The sequence below is a fragment of the Agaricus bisporus genome (assembly GCF_000300575.1).
Source record: "Agaricus bisporus var. bisporus H97 unplaced genomic scaffold AGABI2scaffold_3, whole genome shotgun sequence".
NCBI lineage: Eukaryota > Fungi > Basidiomycota > Agaricomycetes > Agaricales > Agaricaceae > Agaricus > Agaricus bisporus.
This window is the reverse complement of record NW_006267366.1, coordinates 1792118-1807922: the sequence shown is the minus strand read 5'-3', so window position 1 is coordinate 1807922 and position 15805 is coordinate 1792118. Positions and strand designations below refer to the sequence as shown.

Sequence of the window (15805 nt, the reverse complement as noted above, 5' to 3'; positions counted from 1 at the left end):
TGCGTCCAGGCAGTCAGCCTTTCCCTCGTGTTGGCTTACAGGACTGTATTATATAGAAAACATAAGTAACAAAACAGAACAGTGCGACGAAGAATCAATGATTACAATCAGAAACAAACGCTGCAAGAGATGAAAGAAAATGTACGACAGCAAAAACAATGAAATGAGTACAACAAGTGAGTGTCCGAGACTGATACTAGCAGGTGCATATTTTACGAGTGATGTGAACCTTCAAAACCCCCAGAATTAGTTCTTGGCGGCGATGTTCCAATGCCATTATACTTGTAATCAGTCCCTGATTCCCTGTCTATACTGTCCGAAGGTAGGAAATCTTCGGAATGATCTGTAGGGTCGGAAAAGTCTCCACTTAGCGGATTAGTTTCTGGATCAGAAAGGGCGGTAGAATTTGGGATGACTGATGCCGGCCACACTCCAAGCAAGAGTGCGACAATCGTGAACAGAAGGCAGGCCGCCAAAACAAAGATAGCTTGTGGGAAAGAAGCAACTGTAGCTCCGTATGTTGTCGCATACAAGGTTGGCTGTGATACGATAGGAGAAGCGTCAGCCGAAAGATCATCAAGAATTAGATAGACGGCAAAATTTGACTGACAGAAATGATATGCGCCACTGAATTTAATACTCCCAACGCACCAAACAATGTACCAGCTTCATCAGAATGGCCAAGTGCATGTAGACATACTGCGGCAAGGGACTGTAGAGCCGGGTTGCCTCCACTGGTGAAAGATGATAGGCATGAGAGAACGACAAACGTTGCTTGCGATTTATTAGAGATGGCGGCGACGAGGGCGTCTGCTAACCCGTCCACTAATAAGGATATCTGGGCCAGGTACTTATCAAATACCAATTCTGCAGCGACGTCGGAAGGAGACGGTTGATTTCCGGGAGATGAACGCTTTGGTTTAAGATAATGAATGACGACTATGCAGCTGGTTAGCGTAGGAACAGGAGACAAAAGGAGGTTACTTGCTTGGAAGGACCAATAAGAGGTTGAGTGCTCTGGATATCCATAGCGTCGACATATAGTATCCAAGCTATCGGACAATCGTCAGCAACAGTCCATCAATAGATTGTATTGCAATGTTTCTGCTTCACCTGAGCTGTTGTCCATGTATAGACATGTTGAGCATAGAGGTATTTGGCTGAATATACGCCCTGATAGCTATCAGAGAGAAGAATGGAAGATAACCGTGGACAGTATTACTCACAATTGATATACAGTAGATTAAAAAGCTGAGTCCGACCAAGGTCATATTCCAACTTCTCTTATTCGTTCCTCGGATACGTTGGGGTGCAAACACGAACAAGGGCGACAGAAGGGCGGTAATAAACTTCACTGAGACATGGCGCATAGCCTGAATAGGAGAATGTTTGAGTCGTTGGAAGTCACTCGGAGAGTTGTCCGCAGTTTCCGAGGGGAACTTGGACTCTGGGCAAATGAAAAGCACATATAGAATGGTGCATATTAGAAGGCCAATGCTGCAGAGAAAAAAAGAATGGCTGTATCCGGTCTTTGGTAGGAAGAGGCCACCAAACTAAGAGACGTGAGCATATTTTCCAGATTAGTGATATTGGGGCGACCTACCCAAGGGCCAAGGGAAAGGCCAACAAATACGATGCCTTGTATAGTGGAGAAGACTTTTGACCTAGTACGGTCGGTATACAGAATAAATGGTTGACTCGCTACTCACCTGGATCCATGCCTAGTGCAGTCCGCGACGTAACTTTGAAACAATTCAGATGATGGGGCAACAGAGAAAAAAGGTGGACGCTGACGCATGAACGACACCATTAAAAGTTGATAAGCCACCAACAAAGCCTTCAGCAGCCGGCCCTAGATATATGAGCTGTTCGGCATGACGACCAAAAAATGAGTTCTGGCGCATAACGAGCACAAAGACAGCTTCCCTGTGAAAGAATATGAGATGTAGTCAAGCAGAAGGCAATGGGGGAACGCACATGACGAGTGCACCAGACATGAAGGTGATAAGGATAGGTTTCCTGCCATGAGCATCCCCCAGTCGGCTCCAGAAACCGGTTGAGATAGCACTGAGAACGCTCATGCAGGTAATGACACCTATGATTATTTAGATGACATTTGGCAAAAGAAAAGCGCGACCTACCAGCTTGTATCTTTGCTGCCCGGGCTTGGACATCGGAGCTGTCGCACCCTGGTAAGTCAGCGAGGCTTGTGAAATCAGTCGAGTTGTCCATGAGCGCGCGACATGCAATGGCCTTGTAGACTTGTATTCTGGGTGAGGACGTGATACCGCGCTACGAGTCACAATATGAGCACATGGAGCGAGGGGTAGATGATTTTTACTTGCAGACATGGAAAACACGAGGATGACGGGGAGGAGCCTGGGGTGCCAGGGTGAGCGGAAGCGGGCAGACAGGGAACTGGGAGTATTTACCAGTAGGTGTGTGCTCTGTAGCGCACAAAGGGAAGCGTAGTACGAAATGGCTGGTGCTGGACATCGTCTCTGGCGATGAGGGAGTTCTCCTCCTCATGGCCTGTGTGGTGGTGGGGATGCATAATTGGCGACCTCGGATGTGCTGCGCTTATCTGATAAGGAGATGGAGTGTTCCCACGGGGCTTGTTATCAGATAATCTGGTTACTTACCTCGTACTGGCGCTATCGAAGTCGGAGTCGGCGGCGACGCGAAAAAGAACAGAAGCAGGCGAGCAGAAAACTTTTGGCGTGGAAAGACTGGAAACACGTTGCCCGGGTCCTTTCGTGGCGCGGCCAGACTAAAAACCACGGCTGTGGGAAGTGATGCCTTAATCGCCCGCCTCTGATTAGCCGCTGCCCTAGGCGAGTTCATCCATGAACAACCTCCTCGCATCCGTCGCAAACATCTCCTCCCCGAATGTAAACCAACAGCAGCTGCACACCGCCCTGGCAGAGCGCGCGGATATCCACAAGTCATGCAAGTCTATCGAAACTCTCCTCAACATCCTCAACGACTATTGCGAGGCTGCCACCGTCGTCGTCGCACTCGAAAAGAAACTCGCGAAAGCACTCCGCGAGACTGCCAGTTCAAAAGTGACGAACGAAGTTGCTGGTGCGCCGCGTTAATCACGGAATGTGCCAATGCGATGGCAAGTTACACTTTTCCTAGCAAATGCGCTCAATGCGAGCGCCTCCATATTCGACGTCCTCGTCGACGTTGACACCAAGTTTGTCAAGATTGCTGATAAGGAATACGATACCATCAGCACCGAGGTCAAAAAGTGGTTCAAGAAACTCGCCGTGCGTCACTCTTGCTTTTGTGGCTTTGGACCATCTGTTCACTTCATCGCAGAAAGAAGAAAAGGTTCATGATGAGCGTATAGCCAACGCGAATGCTAAGATCAAGCAAGCAGGTAGGCCCTACCGTCATGAGTTTAATTCAGCCGCTCACCGGCAAGTATCCATAAGGGATTATTTTCGAGAAAAAGTCCAAGAAGAGGGCCGGAGATGCACCGGAGGAACACTCCAAGTATATTCAACTGATCAGCACGCTTGGTCCGGAAATCACTCAAGAAAAATAGTATGCGTTTCATAATCTTTCCCAGCCGACCTGATACAATTTGCCGCTAGTAACCATACTCTACAGACGACGCAAAGACATACGGTCACCATTCATAATATTGCGGCGTCCCTTTCGCGCATCGCGGACACCGAATGGACCCGCTGTTGTGAGAGCATTCGAGGATCCGCGCCAATAATTGGCTTTTTAGGAGAGTGGAGGGCATTGTGTGAAGGCCTTTGGTATAAGGACGTTCCCGAAGACCTCGTCGACCTCGATAAAGAGGCCGAAGACAACCTCAAGCTCAACACTATTCAAGAACGGGGAGAAAACGAGGAAGAAAGCAAAGATAGCCAGGGTCAACCTCAACGACACCAACTCGAGCAGCTACGGCAAGATTACGGTAATGCTACTACCCCTTTACACTCTCCTATAGGACCGCAAGGAGATCAAGAAACGCACCAGCTCCACAATCAAGCATCTTTTAATGGCCGAGAAGCTACCACTTCCATGTCTACTTCTTACTCTTCTCAGCCCACGAGTTCTTCCTCTGGTAACTCACCAATCCTCCAACATAACTCAGCCTATGACCTTTCCCCTCCAAGATTGTCAGCGCCATCACTTACACGAATACCTGGTTACCAGGCAGACGGCGACCGAGATGCATCTATCGCGCACACAACACCAAGTGACAACAATCTGCACCCTCCATCCCCCTCGCAATATCGACCACGTTCTCGCGAAGAGAGCCCTACAAATGATCGAGAACGTTTATTCTCCGATCCTGTGACTGGATCCGTGCGTTCTCTGTCTGCATTTCCTGTTCCTCCGCAGCACTTTCCATTACCACCTCCGAGGCCAAGGGATCCTCCATCACAGAAAACTCAAACCATCAGCGTCATCAGAGAGAGCAGGGAGGAACAGACATATATTACTGGGGAACGAGACCGACTAAGTGGGAGTCCGTTACCTCTAGAGGTAGACCAAGGAGGAGAGAAATTGGATTCTTCAGAACAGTTGCAGCAGCAACCTCGACGAGTAAGCGGCGACGAGCGCCATTTGGAACGGCCGCATACATTGGACATTCCACGATCCTCACCTACACCTGGGATGTCCAAAGGAATGTCAATGTCGAGTCCTATACATCATAGCCCAGTGGATGACCGTAATAGTGCTGATGCTGCGGACGAACACGAATTATATGCGCGGGAATTTGGTGTGAGGGAAGAGAGCAGAGGCAGTGATGGTCTGGTCGGAAAGACCTCCACTCCCAGTATGGATAACTCCAGTACTGGGCGGGATAACGTCGACTTTCCTTCTATATCTACACCTCTACAAGGGAGAAGTAGGCTGGCAGAGACAACAGACACTGGGAGTAGTAGTGCGACAGGAAGCATCGTTGCTGCTATGCGAAGTCGCTACTCTAATACTGTAAGCTCTTCTTGGCATACCTTCACCTCTCAAACAGATAGACTGAATATATGTTTACAGTCTGGTTCGCAATCTCCCCCTCCCCGCTCTGATGTCCCACGTTTACAAGCAAGTGTAAATGAGCTAGCAAGCCGGTATCAGCCTCCCCCACCATCTAATGTACACGGAACAAACACAAATTATGTCGGAGTTGCCGAAATGCGAAGTCAGAAATCCCCACGTGCACAACAATCTCCTTTGCAATCGGCAACTAGGTCACCTCCGGCGGTGGGCCGACGAATCTCACTTCCACCTACTCCAGAAAGAGCTGAATCGCGACAACGTGGTGGTGTGTCTTCCCCTTCAATGACGCCAACACCTTCAACCCGACCATTACCACGCGAAAGCCCAAGCAGACCGCGAACAAGGGATTCTTCCGAAACCACGGAAGACTTTATTCAGCGTCGGCGTCTGGAAGGGGAACTCACAGAGAAGGAATATAGGAAAAAGGAAAGAGATTTGATGGAACGAGAACGAGAGATTTTGATGCGGGAGAGGGAATTGGAGAGGGATCGAGCGAGAATATCAACCTACAGAGATGGTTTGGTCGCTTCGTCTGGGAACGGAAACAATTCCGACTATGGTGATTTGTCAAATTCACATGGAGCTAGTCCGTTGCAATCGTATCCCAAAGAGCGCAGGATATCTTTTCGTAGATTGCGACAGAATTCTCAGCCTAAAACACCTCCTATGGGACGGAATCAGTTGTTACCTCCGCAAGGACATTTAGGACCCTCGAGTTCGAATCCGAATTTACGCGAAAGACATCAATCACATCATTCGTATAGCTCTCCGCCTGCGTCATCATACAATAATCCCGACTTCAATACGTCGTCTACATCAGGTTCTGGATCTGGCAATTCTGCCCATTTGAATCGGTCTACCGGATCGCCTGTGATTGACAAATCCTCTCTTCAACCACCGTCGGAGAAGAAAGGAGGTTGGATGCGAAGGTTGAGTATGCCCGTTGGAGGTGCTTTACCTTTCTCCCTTGATTCGTCGAAACGCCATGTCAACAATTCTGGGAGTTCTGCAGCATCTTCTGGATCTCCTACTGTAGGTGTCAAACAGCTCGGTGCTGGGATCGTAGGTGGGAAGGGTATCGGGATCATGTCGGATGATCGAAGGAATCATAGTAGCGTTACTATGGGTTTTGGTGGACGAGATAGTCGTGATGGTGATAGAGAAAGAGAGCATGGTTATGGTTATGCTCAGATGTCACCTGGAGAACAGGATGGTGTCAGGTTTGGTGGGTTGGGGAATATTGGACTTGGAAGGAGGAACCATGATGCGAGAAGTACAACGAATTTGAAATCGGGGTTTAATAGGAAGTGATATGGTATATTTCTCTTTTTTTTTTTATCCACATGTTGATTGTTTGAAGTGTTCTTTGTATACCCTCTCTGTTTATCGTGTAAGGCGTTCTGCCACATATACCCGTATGTTAACTTGTAATATGATTTTTCTGTAGTCGAAGAATGATGTTGGAAAAGACTGTATCTGTAGTACTAAGCGTTTGGTCCTTGACCTCAAGAGATGAAAACGATCGACCCGAGGAACACCAATACCTGACTTGCATAATTATCTAGAGATTAGGAGCTCTTGAGCACGTCTTTGACATCCCTATGATCGAACTTCAATAGTATAGCATATAATCAATGTATGGCCTAAGAAAACATGGAGTAAAAACGGGACTTATCAATAAAATACAGTATTGGTATACATTTCTACCATATATGCAAACCGGTGAGGACTATAGAAAAGTCCTGGGAATAGGAACCCTAAATTCGAGGGGGGCCCATCAAGTTCATTATCATGTCGGGCGAAATACGGGCAGCCCGGATCCACGTATTTCATATCTAAAGGTTCAGACCATGAGCACATATCACACATTTATCTTCATTACCAACCTGTAATTCGTGCAAAGCGAGCGTCACAGCATCGTGACAATCTGTTATCGTATGTTTCTCATCGAGCGACAAAGCAGGAGAGAGGTGCGGGTCCGTTTGGCAGTCTTTGAGCCTGGAAACAACATCTTGTATGTTCGCAAGTTGCCTAATATGTTGATGGTAAGGTCAATGCAAGGAAGAGAAGGAGGCAGGTACTCACCGATGGATGTATTCAAAAGATTCAGGATACTGTCTTGTCAACGGGAACGCGTCGTTGATGGCTAACACCAAACAGCTGATGTTCTCCATCAATGACAAGAGTAAGCGATGCGTATTAGGCATTTCCTAGATCCTGCTTTAGTTTGAATTTCTATCTTCGAGAGACAAGTTTTCACACTCAAGGTCTCTGATATCCTCCAAGCAATTTCAATAGCATCTTGAAAACCTGGTATAATTGTTTGAGCGGCAGTGGCGCGTGCTTTTTGAAGTCGTTGAATAGTGGAAGATAGGCTACTCGAAGCTAAGCCGAGATCTGGAGGATCGTAAGAGACATCAGAATCGGACTCCCAGAAATCGGATTCGATCTCGATGGAAGCTGTAAGGGTCGGGGTGTAGCGAGGTCGTCGTCTGATGCTCCTCCTCGATGTACCAGATAGCTTGTGGACGACGTGACGCCGGGTCGAAGCAGTAGAAGTGGGAGCACTTGAAAACGGCCCTGCAAAGGGATTGGAAGCAATGGTTGGGTGGCGCTTGATAAATTGTGACCTGTCATTCTCGAGCTTTTGAAGAACTTGTCTTGCTGCTTCGAGGTTTCTCTCGTATCCCTTCTTCTCGGAGTCTTTTCCATGCTTCATGTTTTCGGAGCTATCAGCAATGCTGACTTTCTGAGTTAGTTCCTCGAGTCGACGTGTTAGAATTTCGACAGCCTCTGCTGCACGGTGAATCCAAGACAATAAGGACCGAGCAGCTGACGTTTCCGATAGGGCTTTGCCCTGATCTACTATTTCCTCCTGAATTTGAATGGCCTTGTGTTCCATAGGTAGTGAATTTATGATTTGCCATGCAGAGGAGCATGAGTACTCGAATCGGTGCGTTTGCGAACCTCCGCAGAGGAACGCCTTCCAGTACACTTCGCGAAGCTCTCCTTCCTTCCTGATTCCCTCATTATAGTCCTGGAGTAGATCCCAGTGCGTCGTGACGAGCCTAACAATAGAGAGTGCATTGTTGCCGCATAAGTTCAGGAACATATGGAGGCAGCGAATAAGCGAACTCTTCATTGGATTGTCGGTAATCCGATGCAGATATAGAAGTCCGGATAGCGTGACTCCTGACCGGTATCTGCAAATTGTCCAGAAGATGAGCATATGAACTGGAAAAAAATCGTAAAGGTTCAAACATTTTCTCTAGAAATCCCGCGATCTCTGCAAGAATTTCAGTATTGCTTCTGGAGGAGTCATCGAAGGCAGGAGTATCCACGAAAACTACGTCTCGTAGTTTTTGGGGATCATGACACCGGGTGGCCCGAATATGTGGAGTAAAAAAGCACATATGACCACTTTGAACGTTTTCTGAGTCAGTCACGACGCTGAAGAACTGGTCAAGCTGTCAGCTCAGCTCATCTGACTTGAGAGACATTAGCGGGGCTTACAGTGCTCTTTCCTACACCTGTGGGACCCATGATACTGTAAGGAAGTCAGTTGAAATCTCTTGTATGGCTAAAAACTCACACAATGACTATATCGTGCTCACTAAAAATTGAAGTATCTATGGGTTGAGACACAGACGGCATTTCGGAAAACGAACAGGCAGTATAAAAGCTATCAGTTGAGCTTATTTCTGAGGATGCATAATGCAGCCTCGCTGCAAGGGACTGGTATGTAGGTTCCGAACCGTAGTTGTCAGTGGTATCGTATCGCAAGGTTTCCTCCGACGCGATAGGATGATGTACCATGTCGGCCTGGCGAATCTAATAAAGTAGGCAGTTAGCAACGATATAATTTTCAAGTAAAAATTATGCTTACTTGGTATAAGATGCGACGAGCACGTTCGCAAGTTGCTCCAACCTCCGATCCACCTCTGACAGCCTTCCAGAGAGTGATATAGTGCGAAGACGACTGTTCGCGAACTCCCAGGAGGTCATTTACGAACGCGTGGACGTCGTTGCAATTGGGCCGAGAACAAGGTTCACTGTCCCAGCACTTCTTCATCAGCCTCCACATGTCGTCACTGATAATATCTACCTCAGACTCGTCTGTTGGCCTGTGTGGTATCGCCTTGGAATCAAGGCGAACTGAGAATAGACGTGCATCACTGGCACAATGATGAAACGGAATTTTGCGTGTAAAAATCTAGCAAGTATCAGTTTGACCTTTCTTTTCAGCTATAAGGTATCATACCTCATAATAAACACAGCCGAGAGACCATATATCACTCTTCAGTGTCACTGTAGGACAGTTCTCCTCGTCGTCAATGAGTAGCTCTGGAGCCATCCAACGCATAGTGCCGCTCGAGAACTGAGTAGAAGCCAGCTTTGTTGAGACCAAAATACGCGATATACCAAAATCTGCGATCAACGCTCGCCCATTGCTTGACACAAGGATGTTCTTCTGCATAATCCTCAGCTTTTTCCGAATGTGATATTGTGTTGACTTACAGCTTTAAGATCACCATGCACTATGTCTGACTGATGCAAATATTGTAGACCGGCAGTGATATCCAAAACCTAAGCAATGAAATTAAACTTCAGCAAACTTACGCCATCATAAGGCATCTAGATACGCACCAGAGGCAGGCGGGATCGATGAGGAAAGCTCTGGAGATATATTGTGAGATCACCTGGATCTACCCAAGGCGATATTATGCATATTCTTCCGGACACTCCTTCGTATATCCCATAGAACGGGAGTATGTTCTCATGCGAAAGGTGAGCCCATAGAACGATCTCTTTCGCGAACGCCTTTGGTCCTTCTTGAGTAGCATGTATTTCGTGTGGTTCCTCGTCGACTCACTTTCAGCATCCGGGTATTGTCGCCCCTTTGAAAGATGCGAACAGCTTTGACACAAACTTTTTGCGCTCCATACTGTCCTTGAAATATATCGGCGAATGAGCCTCCTTCCCGGGCTTGGCTAAAGTCACATTGAACCTCTTGTAGCTTGTAACACTGCGGCAACACCTGAGCAGATTTCACAAGTTTTTGAAGTAGGGTAAGAAGGTATTTTCTGTCGTCCGAAGACAAAGCACCATCTTTGTGAAGGAGCTGGTGAATGTCAGTCATTTTCTAGCACACCTAACGTCATAAAGGAGGACTTTACCTGGCTTAGAAAGTCGGCAATACACTGTGCGTCGTCTCCCGAGAGTCCTGCGACACAAGCTTGCTGCGAAGGTGTTTTGATGATTTGTAGTATTAACCGTAAGTCAGATAGGACTGGATAACCACTTGTAGCAGAAAGAGGCATGGTTTGACCCCCAAGGCTTCAAACCTGGGCATGGGATACCTTGCTAGTACCTGGTCCTACCAGCACCCTGCTGATGGCATCTCCAATGTCGCTCTCCCACGCTGAAGCATTGTTATGACATACCGGCCTTAGTTGACAATATACTGATCATGTTTCTATGGCACATACTTATATTTACTGCAAAGATTATTGCATGTACATGTTTGTGGGAGTCCAAAACTTGAAGGTGAATACAAGACTTGCAAATGCAATCGCGCGGATACGTGGACAGTACAAGGAAGGGCGATATCGAAATGCGAAATGGAAGGGTGAGAAGATTTACACTTTGAATCGTTCTTATATCTTCATGAAATGGGTAGTGGTACTACTGTACTACGCATGATATGCTGTAAGCGGCGTGCTTATAGTTTGCCATATGTGTGTTATACCGTGATTCAAGCTTAAAGATTCAGCCATTTGTTAAAGCTATTCGGTAACAAAGCCCGTCAAATGCATTAATAACGACGAACCGACAGCCATACGATACGCTTGCAACGGAACCAGCCATACTGCTACTCGAAAAAAGGAGTCGGAGAATACAGGTGTACGCATATCAAATGCGCACAGAACAACATACAGAGAAGAAACAAATTGAGAATCGTATAGATCGCACAACTAACGCTTCAGCGATTACCAAGCTGGTCAATGTTAAGTGTTGTTCTCTGGATGATATGTTAATCATATATGGGTAAGTTGAGCGGGAAAGGGTGCTTACCTTTCTGGTTTTGAATTTCCGAGCCTTTATTCTTTTGTTAATTCATCACGTAAATCGGAGAAGCAGGAGAGTACATACAAACGTGTTCTTGATTGATCCACTGCGAGAAAGTCGCCGTTTCTGTGTGTGAACCCCCTGCAAACCTTCAGTAACCTCCCGCAAATTTTGCTCGTATCGCTTGGCCTTTGCATTGTCATGTTCCGAAGCATTTACAACGCCTTTCAAAAGATTTTCGAGTCGCTGTATCATACTCTTCAAAATATCGCTGGCCCTTTGAAGCCAAGACGTCAAAGAGCGACCGGCTGCTGTGTCAGGAAGACTTTTACCCTCCTCAACTATCTCTTTTTGGATGTTGAGCGATATCGGAATTTCGGGGACTGAATCTATGATGTTCCAAGCCGAAGAACACGTGTTTTCGAATCGCATCATCTTTGAGCCATTATCGAGGAGAAACTTCCAGTACAGCTCAGAGAGTTGTTCTTCGTTAGCTTTACCCTCCTGAATATTCTCAGCTCGAAAGGAATCCCAATTGGTCGTCACGAGAGTGATGGAAGAGAGGTTCTCTGATCCACAGAGCTTTTGAAACATGTCCAAATTCCGCACAACCATATTCGTTATGCGATTATCCGTGATACGATGGAGATATAGGATCCCCGACAGCTTGACACCGGCCTTGTACCTTTGATGTCCAGATCAGTTCGCGAATACAAGACAAAAAGGTCACTCAAACGTGTCTGCCAACCACTTTGCTATTTGTTCCAGAATTTCGGCATCGCTCTTGTAAGTGTCATCGAAGCCGGGCGTGTCAACGAGGACAATATCCTCGTCTTTCGAAGGATGGTGACATGGAACAGCGCGTACTTCTTCTGTACAAGAGCCTAGTTTGTGGCCAACCTCGACGTCGTCCGCTCCTGTTGCTGCTTTTATGAACTGACGAGGTTGAGCCGGTAAACCCAAGTAGACTAGATATAGCTTACAGTGCTCTTTCCCGCGCCGGTAGGACCCATTACCCTGTCAGATTGAAGTCAGAGTTTATTCGTGTAGGAAGTTATTCAAGCACTTACGCGATGATTCTTGGAGAACCTTTGATGAGGCTTTGGAAATCTTCTTGGCTCTCGAATCCTAAGCTGGCAGTGTCCATTGAAGTTATGCTTCTTTGAGCCATAGCGGGCGTCATGTAAACGTTGGAGTTACTGGCTTCACGAGACTTCGAAGGTGGGCCATAATGATAGGAACCAGCCAAACTGCTCGAACTACCTATGCGTCTTCTCAGCAAATTGAAAGTCCTCTCGGATCCCGGACTGTTGGTTGCTGTGGGTGTGTCCAGGCTGGGGAACCAAGAGTATGCTGTGTGGAAACTGCAATTTTCGGATTCCTGAGACTGTAGAGACGTAGTAGAATAGTTGGCTAAATCGGCCATCGTCCTAGATTTTCCAATTAGTTCAGGAACATGCTCTGGGGTTTGAGCACACTTAGTGAGGATGTAGAGCACGAACAACGAGCCTGGGGCGATGGCAGGAGAGCAAACCTTTCGAGTGGCTGCCAGTCAGGATATGAGGAAATGCGAAAGCCATGAGTCCAAGCTCGTGTTTAGTGGTCTGCAAGAGGACCTTGAAGTAGTCACAGCGAGGAGCTCGTCATTAAGTGTTTCAGACCACTATGAATTGGAGTGTTCCTCTCATTTGCCCTGCGGATTCCTTGGAAGACGGGTAGGTGATTTTGCGAGAACTTGATAAGCGGAGATGGCTGCGAGCGTAGTTTACTTATGAACAAGAGTATGTAAAGAGCGACAAACATAACAGAATTCAATTCATAAATCAATCGTCCTCCGCACGCCTCAAGGTGAACACGATTTTCCAGGCACTCTCGGTTGTCTTGTCGAATCGCATGATCTCGGACACAACACTCCCGGACGGCAGGCCGTCCCAGTATTTCTGCAGCTCCTCTTCGCGCTTTTCATAGACGCTCTGCTGCGCGCTGTTCCCCTTCCCCCACATAGTCGTCACCAGTATCACCCTTTTCGGAAACCCTTTGATCGACTCCTCGCACAATGTCCTGAGCAGTGTCAAATGCCGTATTGGGGGGCTAGATAACTTGGGGTCCGTGATGCGATGAAGGTACAGGATACCGAATATCTTGAGCTTTTTGGATGACCTGGCCGGGATATCGGTACGCAAAGGCAACTCATAGAGGGGGAAGATCGCTTACACCTTCCTTAACCAGCTCTTCAACTTCTTCTCGATGACACTATCCTCTTTTTCCGAGTCAAATCCCGGTGTATCCACGAAGACGACCTTTCGCTCGTCATGGCTTTCGGGATCATAACATTCCACGTAATCTACTTGACGCGTGTCAGGTTTGAGACCATGGCCCACTTTCAGAAAATCATTCCCAGCAGCGGTGTTTATGAACTGGACTGCCAGGTGAATATCCACATTTGTCCAAATTCGCATCGCTCACCGTGCTCTTCCCGACTCCCGTTTGTCCAACGACTCTGTAACGCCTTCAGTCACCTCCTTCAAGAGCTAAATTTACCGACTTACGCGATGATATAGCAGTTTTCGTCTATGCTTTCGACGGGCAGGCGTCTAGAGATGGCGGCACCCATTGCTTCGAGATGGTGAGTGGAATACCGGGCCACAAACTCGCAAGCGTATTATCAGCAACCCTTCTGGCATCGTGTCAACCAGATTGCCATCGATCGCAGTCACAAAGATACATTATACTGATCGATTGCCGCATGTACTCTGCGAGGTTCTGAAGCACGTCTGGACACGGAATTTTGATGACGAGATGCCACACACCCACACACGAGGCTCGGTCAGTATTTGATTCGAGGGTGCATTGTTACGCGGTGTATAGCGCAGCTGTCCTCGTTGGTGACCTATATTCACAGCTACTCGGCTGTATGTAGTGCTAACTTATCACCTCAGTATATGACACTAAAGACACTCTCGCAACCGACTGGGGCTGACCACTCGGCAAATCCATCCCCTCTTTTGTACAACGGAGCGTATATTGACCACACAAGGTGAGTGAGTGGTCTCCGAGCAAACAGAATTTTGAATAACTTATTCCCTTCTGCTCCGTCCTCCGCCCAACAGTGGCTCTCAAGAAGTACACAGCGGATCAGAGACACCATCTACAAATCAAATTGCAGGACTCCAAGACCCGTATGTAGTCCTCGTGGTTTTCTTCGCATCTTGCTGAGTTTAGGCAAGATCATCATCGTCTACAGGCTCAGCGAAGTCAAACAGAACTCCAGATTCCAGAACTCCCACTGTGATAAGCCCATCCAAAGCTATGTCAGGTATGTTTGAGCTTTGTCTTTGCTATTTGTCGCTGAAGTCACGAAGCAGAGTCTCCAACTCAAGGGGCAGGGGCCGGATCAATTTTCACATCTAGCCTCTCGAATTTTTTCAGCTTCAGCCCAAAGAAGGTGCCATATCCCTTGTATTTATTGTCTCTTATTTGAGTGCTCATGGAAGGCAACGCTAGCCCACGAAGTCCCAGTTAAATTCTTTGACAAACTCTCGAAATCCATCTTACGATCAACTGAAAGAGTTAGGAGACTTGAAGGTGGATCAAATAAAAGAGAATGATATCCTTATAGCGTGAGCATACCCGTCATTAAGAACAAGCGGGAGCTCATTTTTGCCAGGTTAATGGGGCCAACAGGATCTGGAAAGAGCTCGGTAGGTCTGTCATTCAAAGTTGACCACAGTCTTCAATATCCTTTGACAGTTCGTCAGTGCTATTACCGGTGAAGACAAAGGCATAGGGCATAGTCTAACATCCTATACCAGTGGAGTACATGCGGTCCGAGTCCGCGTTCCAGAAAGTGATGCAAGCATTGTGTTGGTTGATACACCAGGCTTTGACGACACCCATAAATCCGATTACGAGATCTTGGAAATCATTTCAGAGTGGCTGAAAAAAACGTAAGCCGAAAATCAGCTTTTCCTTACCTAGCTGATGTGTGTTCGTTCTCAGAGGGTCGAAGAATCTCAATCTCAATCGCGTCCTCTATCTTCATCGCATCTCGGATAACCGCATGGCTGGCACCCCATTGAAGAATTTAGAGTTATTCGAGAGGATTTGCGGGCCAAGTTGGTTCAATAGGGTAGTACTGGTTACGACAATGTGGGACGAACTCGACGATCAGGACGTTGGCACTGCTCGTGAACGCGAGCTCAAGGACACCTTCTGGAAGCCTATGATTGATCGAGGATCTACTACACAGCGGCATGACGGTGCCAAAGACTCAGCTTGGGGTATCATCCACCATGTACTCCATGATAGGAAGCAGCAACAACGACCGCAACTACAGAAGGAGACAGTCGATAAGAATAAATCACTCCCGAAGACAGATGCTGGCTATGAGCTTTATGCGCAGATGGATGGCCTTGACAAGAAGCGAAGAAAAGTAATGCAAACGCTCCAACATCAGATGGAGAGGTCGGGGATTGACGATGAACTGAAGGGCATGTTGCGTGCGCAGTATAACGAGCTGGAGCAGACGCAGAAGGAAACGAAGGATGATTTGTCAAAATTGAAAGCGACTGCGTCACAGAGATTTTTCAAGTCGTTAGGTATGAAAACTCGATACTTCGGCATGTCGTAGCAGCGTATACCAGAACTTAGCACTATTATTAGTACAGCGAATATTAACTTATCCTTGCACAAAACTTATGCCTATTTGGAC

At 47.2% G+C, this 15805-nt stretch overlaps 7 protein-coding genes across 7 annotated transcripts; 2 read left to right on the top strand and 5 right to left on the bottom strand.

Annotated features, from left to right (window-relative positions):
- Positions 1-144: 144 nt before the first annotated feature.
- Positions 145-2539, bottom strand: AGABI2DRAFT_201734 (hypothetical protein). The gene is made up of 12 exons (XM_006459396.1): positions 2433-2539; positions 2346-2379; positions 2142-2292; positions 1978-2095; positions 1795-1926; positions 1710-1742; positions 1604-1664; positions 1227-1553; positions 1114-1173; positions 985-1052; positions 611-947; positions 145-539 (listed from the first exon to the last, which is right to left on the bottom strand). Exons 2-12 carry the CDS (start codon positions 2349-2351, stop codon positions 213-215), a joined length of 1620 nt encoding a protein of 539 aa, XP_006459459.1. The 5' UTR covers positions 2352-2379; positions 2433-2539; the 3' UTR covers positions 145-212.
- A 291-nt stretch (positions 2540-2830) lies between these two features.
- Positions 2831-6361, top strand: AGABI2DRAFT_177393 (hypothetical protein). Its single transcript, XM_006459395.1, has 7 exons — positions 2831-3084; positions 3142-3272; positions 3325-3385; positions 3441-3552; positions 3603-4329; positions 4366-4962; positions 5023-6361. Exons 1-7 carry the CDS (start codon positions 2847-2849, stop codon positions 6334-6336), a joined length of 3180 nt encoding a protein of 1059 aa, XP_006459458.1. The 5' UTR covers positions 2831-2846; the 3' UTR covers positions 6337-6361.
- A 443-nt stretch (positions 6362-6804) lies between these two features.
- Positions 6805-7619, bottom strand: AGABI2DRAFT_191427 (hypothetical protein; the record flags this gene model as incomplete). The annotated part of the gene is made up of 4 exons (XM_006459394.1): positions 6805-6860; positions 6912-7056; positions 7111-7235; positions 7288-7619. Coding segments are annotated over 2 exons (343 nt in total), but the record flags the coding sequence as incomplete, so codon positions are not given.
- A 1271-nt stretch (positions 7620-8890) lies between these two features.
- AGABI2DRAFT_66801 (hypothetical protein) lies at positions 8891-10165 on the bottom strand (the record flags this gene model as incomplete). The annotated part of the gene is made up of 5 exons (XM_006459393.1): positions 8891-9238; positions 9287-9496; positions 9544-9612; positions 9673-9846; positions 9899-10165. 5 exons carry the CDS (start codon positions 10163-10165, stop codon positions 8891-8893), a joined length of 1068 nt encoding a protein of 355 aa, XP_006459456.1.
- Positions 10166-11388: 1223 nt separating this feature from the next.
- Positions 11389-12110, bottom strand: AGABI2DRAFT_42726 (hypothetical protein; the record flags this gene model as incomplete). Its single annotated transcript, XM_006458777.1, has 3 exons — positions 11389-11779; positions 11831-12030; positions 12078-12110. Coding segments are annotated over 3 exons (624 nt in total), but the record flags the coding sequence as incomplete, so codon positions are not given.
- A 688-nt stretch (positions 12111-12798) lies between these two features.
- AGABI2DRAFT_191425 (hypothetical protein) lies at positions 12799-13745 on the bottom strand. Its single transcript, XM_006459392.1, has 4 exons — positions 13644-13745; positions 13561-13594; positions 13309-13511; positions 12799-13254 (listed from the first exon to the last, which is right to left on the bottom strand). Exons 1-4 carry the CDS (start codon positions 13706-13708, stop codon positions 12918-12920), a joined length of 639 nt encoding a protein of 212 aa, XP_006459455.1. The 5' UTR covers positions 13709-13745; the 3' UTR covers positions 12799-12917.
- A 291-nt stretch (positions 13746-14036) lies between these two features.
- AGABI2DRAFT_116423 (hypothetical protein) lies at positions 14037-15724 on the top strand (the record flags this gene model as incomplete). Its single annotated transcript, XM_006459391.1, has 8 exons — positions 14037-14131; positions 14205-14273; positions 14322-14410; positions 14460-14539; positions 14599-14714; positions 14762-14795; positions 14845-15041; positions 15094-15724. The coding sequence occupies 8 exons, from the start codon at positions 14037-14039 to the stop codon at positions 15722-15724; spliced, it is 1311 nt and encodes a 436-aa protein (XP_006459454.1).
- Between the last annotated feature and the right edge of the window lie 81 nt (positions 15725-15805).

Bases quoted from the DNA above. Each gene is read 5' to 3' on its own strand.
- AGABI2DRAFT_201734 (XM_006459396.1), bottom strand. The intron at 2,096-2,141 runs GTAGGTCGCGCT...AAATAATCATAG, and splicing joins GGCAGCAAAGATACAAGCTG to GTGTCATTACCTGCATGAGC. The intron at 540-610 runs GTCAGTCAAATT...ATCGTATCACAG, and splicing joins CAGTGGCGCATATCATTTCT to CCAACCTTGTATGCGACAAC.
- AGABI2DRAFT_191425 (XM_006459392.1), bottom strand. From the start codon at position 13,708: ATGGGTGCCGCCATCTCTAGACGCCTGCCCGTCGAAAGCATAGACGAA. The intron at 13,595-13,643 runs GTAAGTCGGTAA...AAGGCGTTACAG, and splicing joins GAAAACTGCTATATCATCGC to AGTCGTTGGACAAACGGGAG. The intron at 13,255-13,308 runs GTAAGCGATCTT...TATCCCGGCCAG, and splicing joins AAGAGCTGGTTAAGGAAGGT to GTCATCCAAAAAGCTCAAGA.
- AGABI2DRAFT_177393 (XM_006459395.1), top strand. From the start codon at position 2,847: ATGAACAACCTCCTCGCATCCGTCGCAAACATCTCCTCCCCGAATGTA. The intron at 3,553-3,602 runs GTATGCGTTTCA...ATTTGCCGCTAG, and splicing joins GAAATCACTCAAGAAAAATA to TAACCATACTCTACAGACGA. The intron at 4,963-5,022 runs GTAAGCTCTTCT...ATATGTTTACAG, and splicing joins GAAGTCGCTACTCTAATACT to TCTGGTTCGCAATCTCCCCC.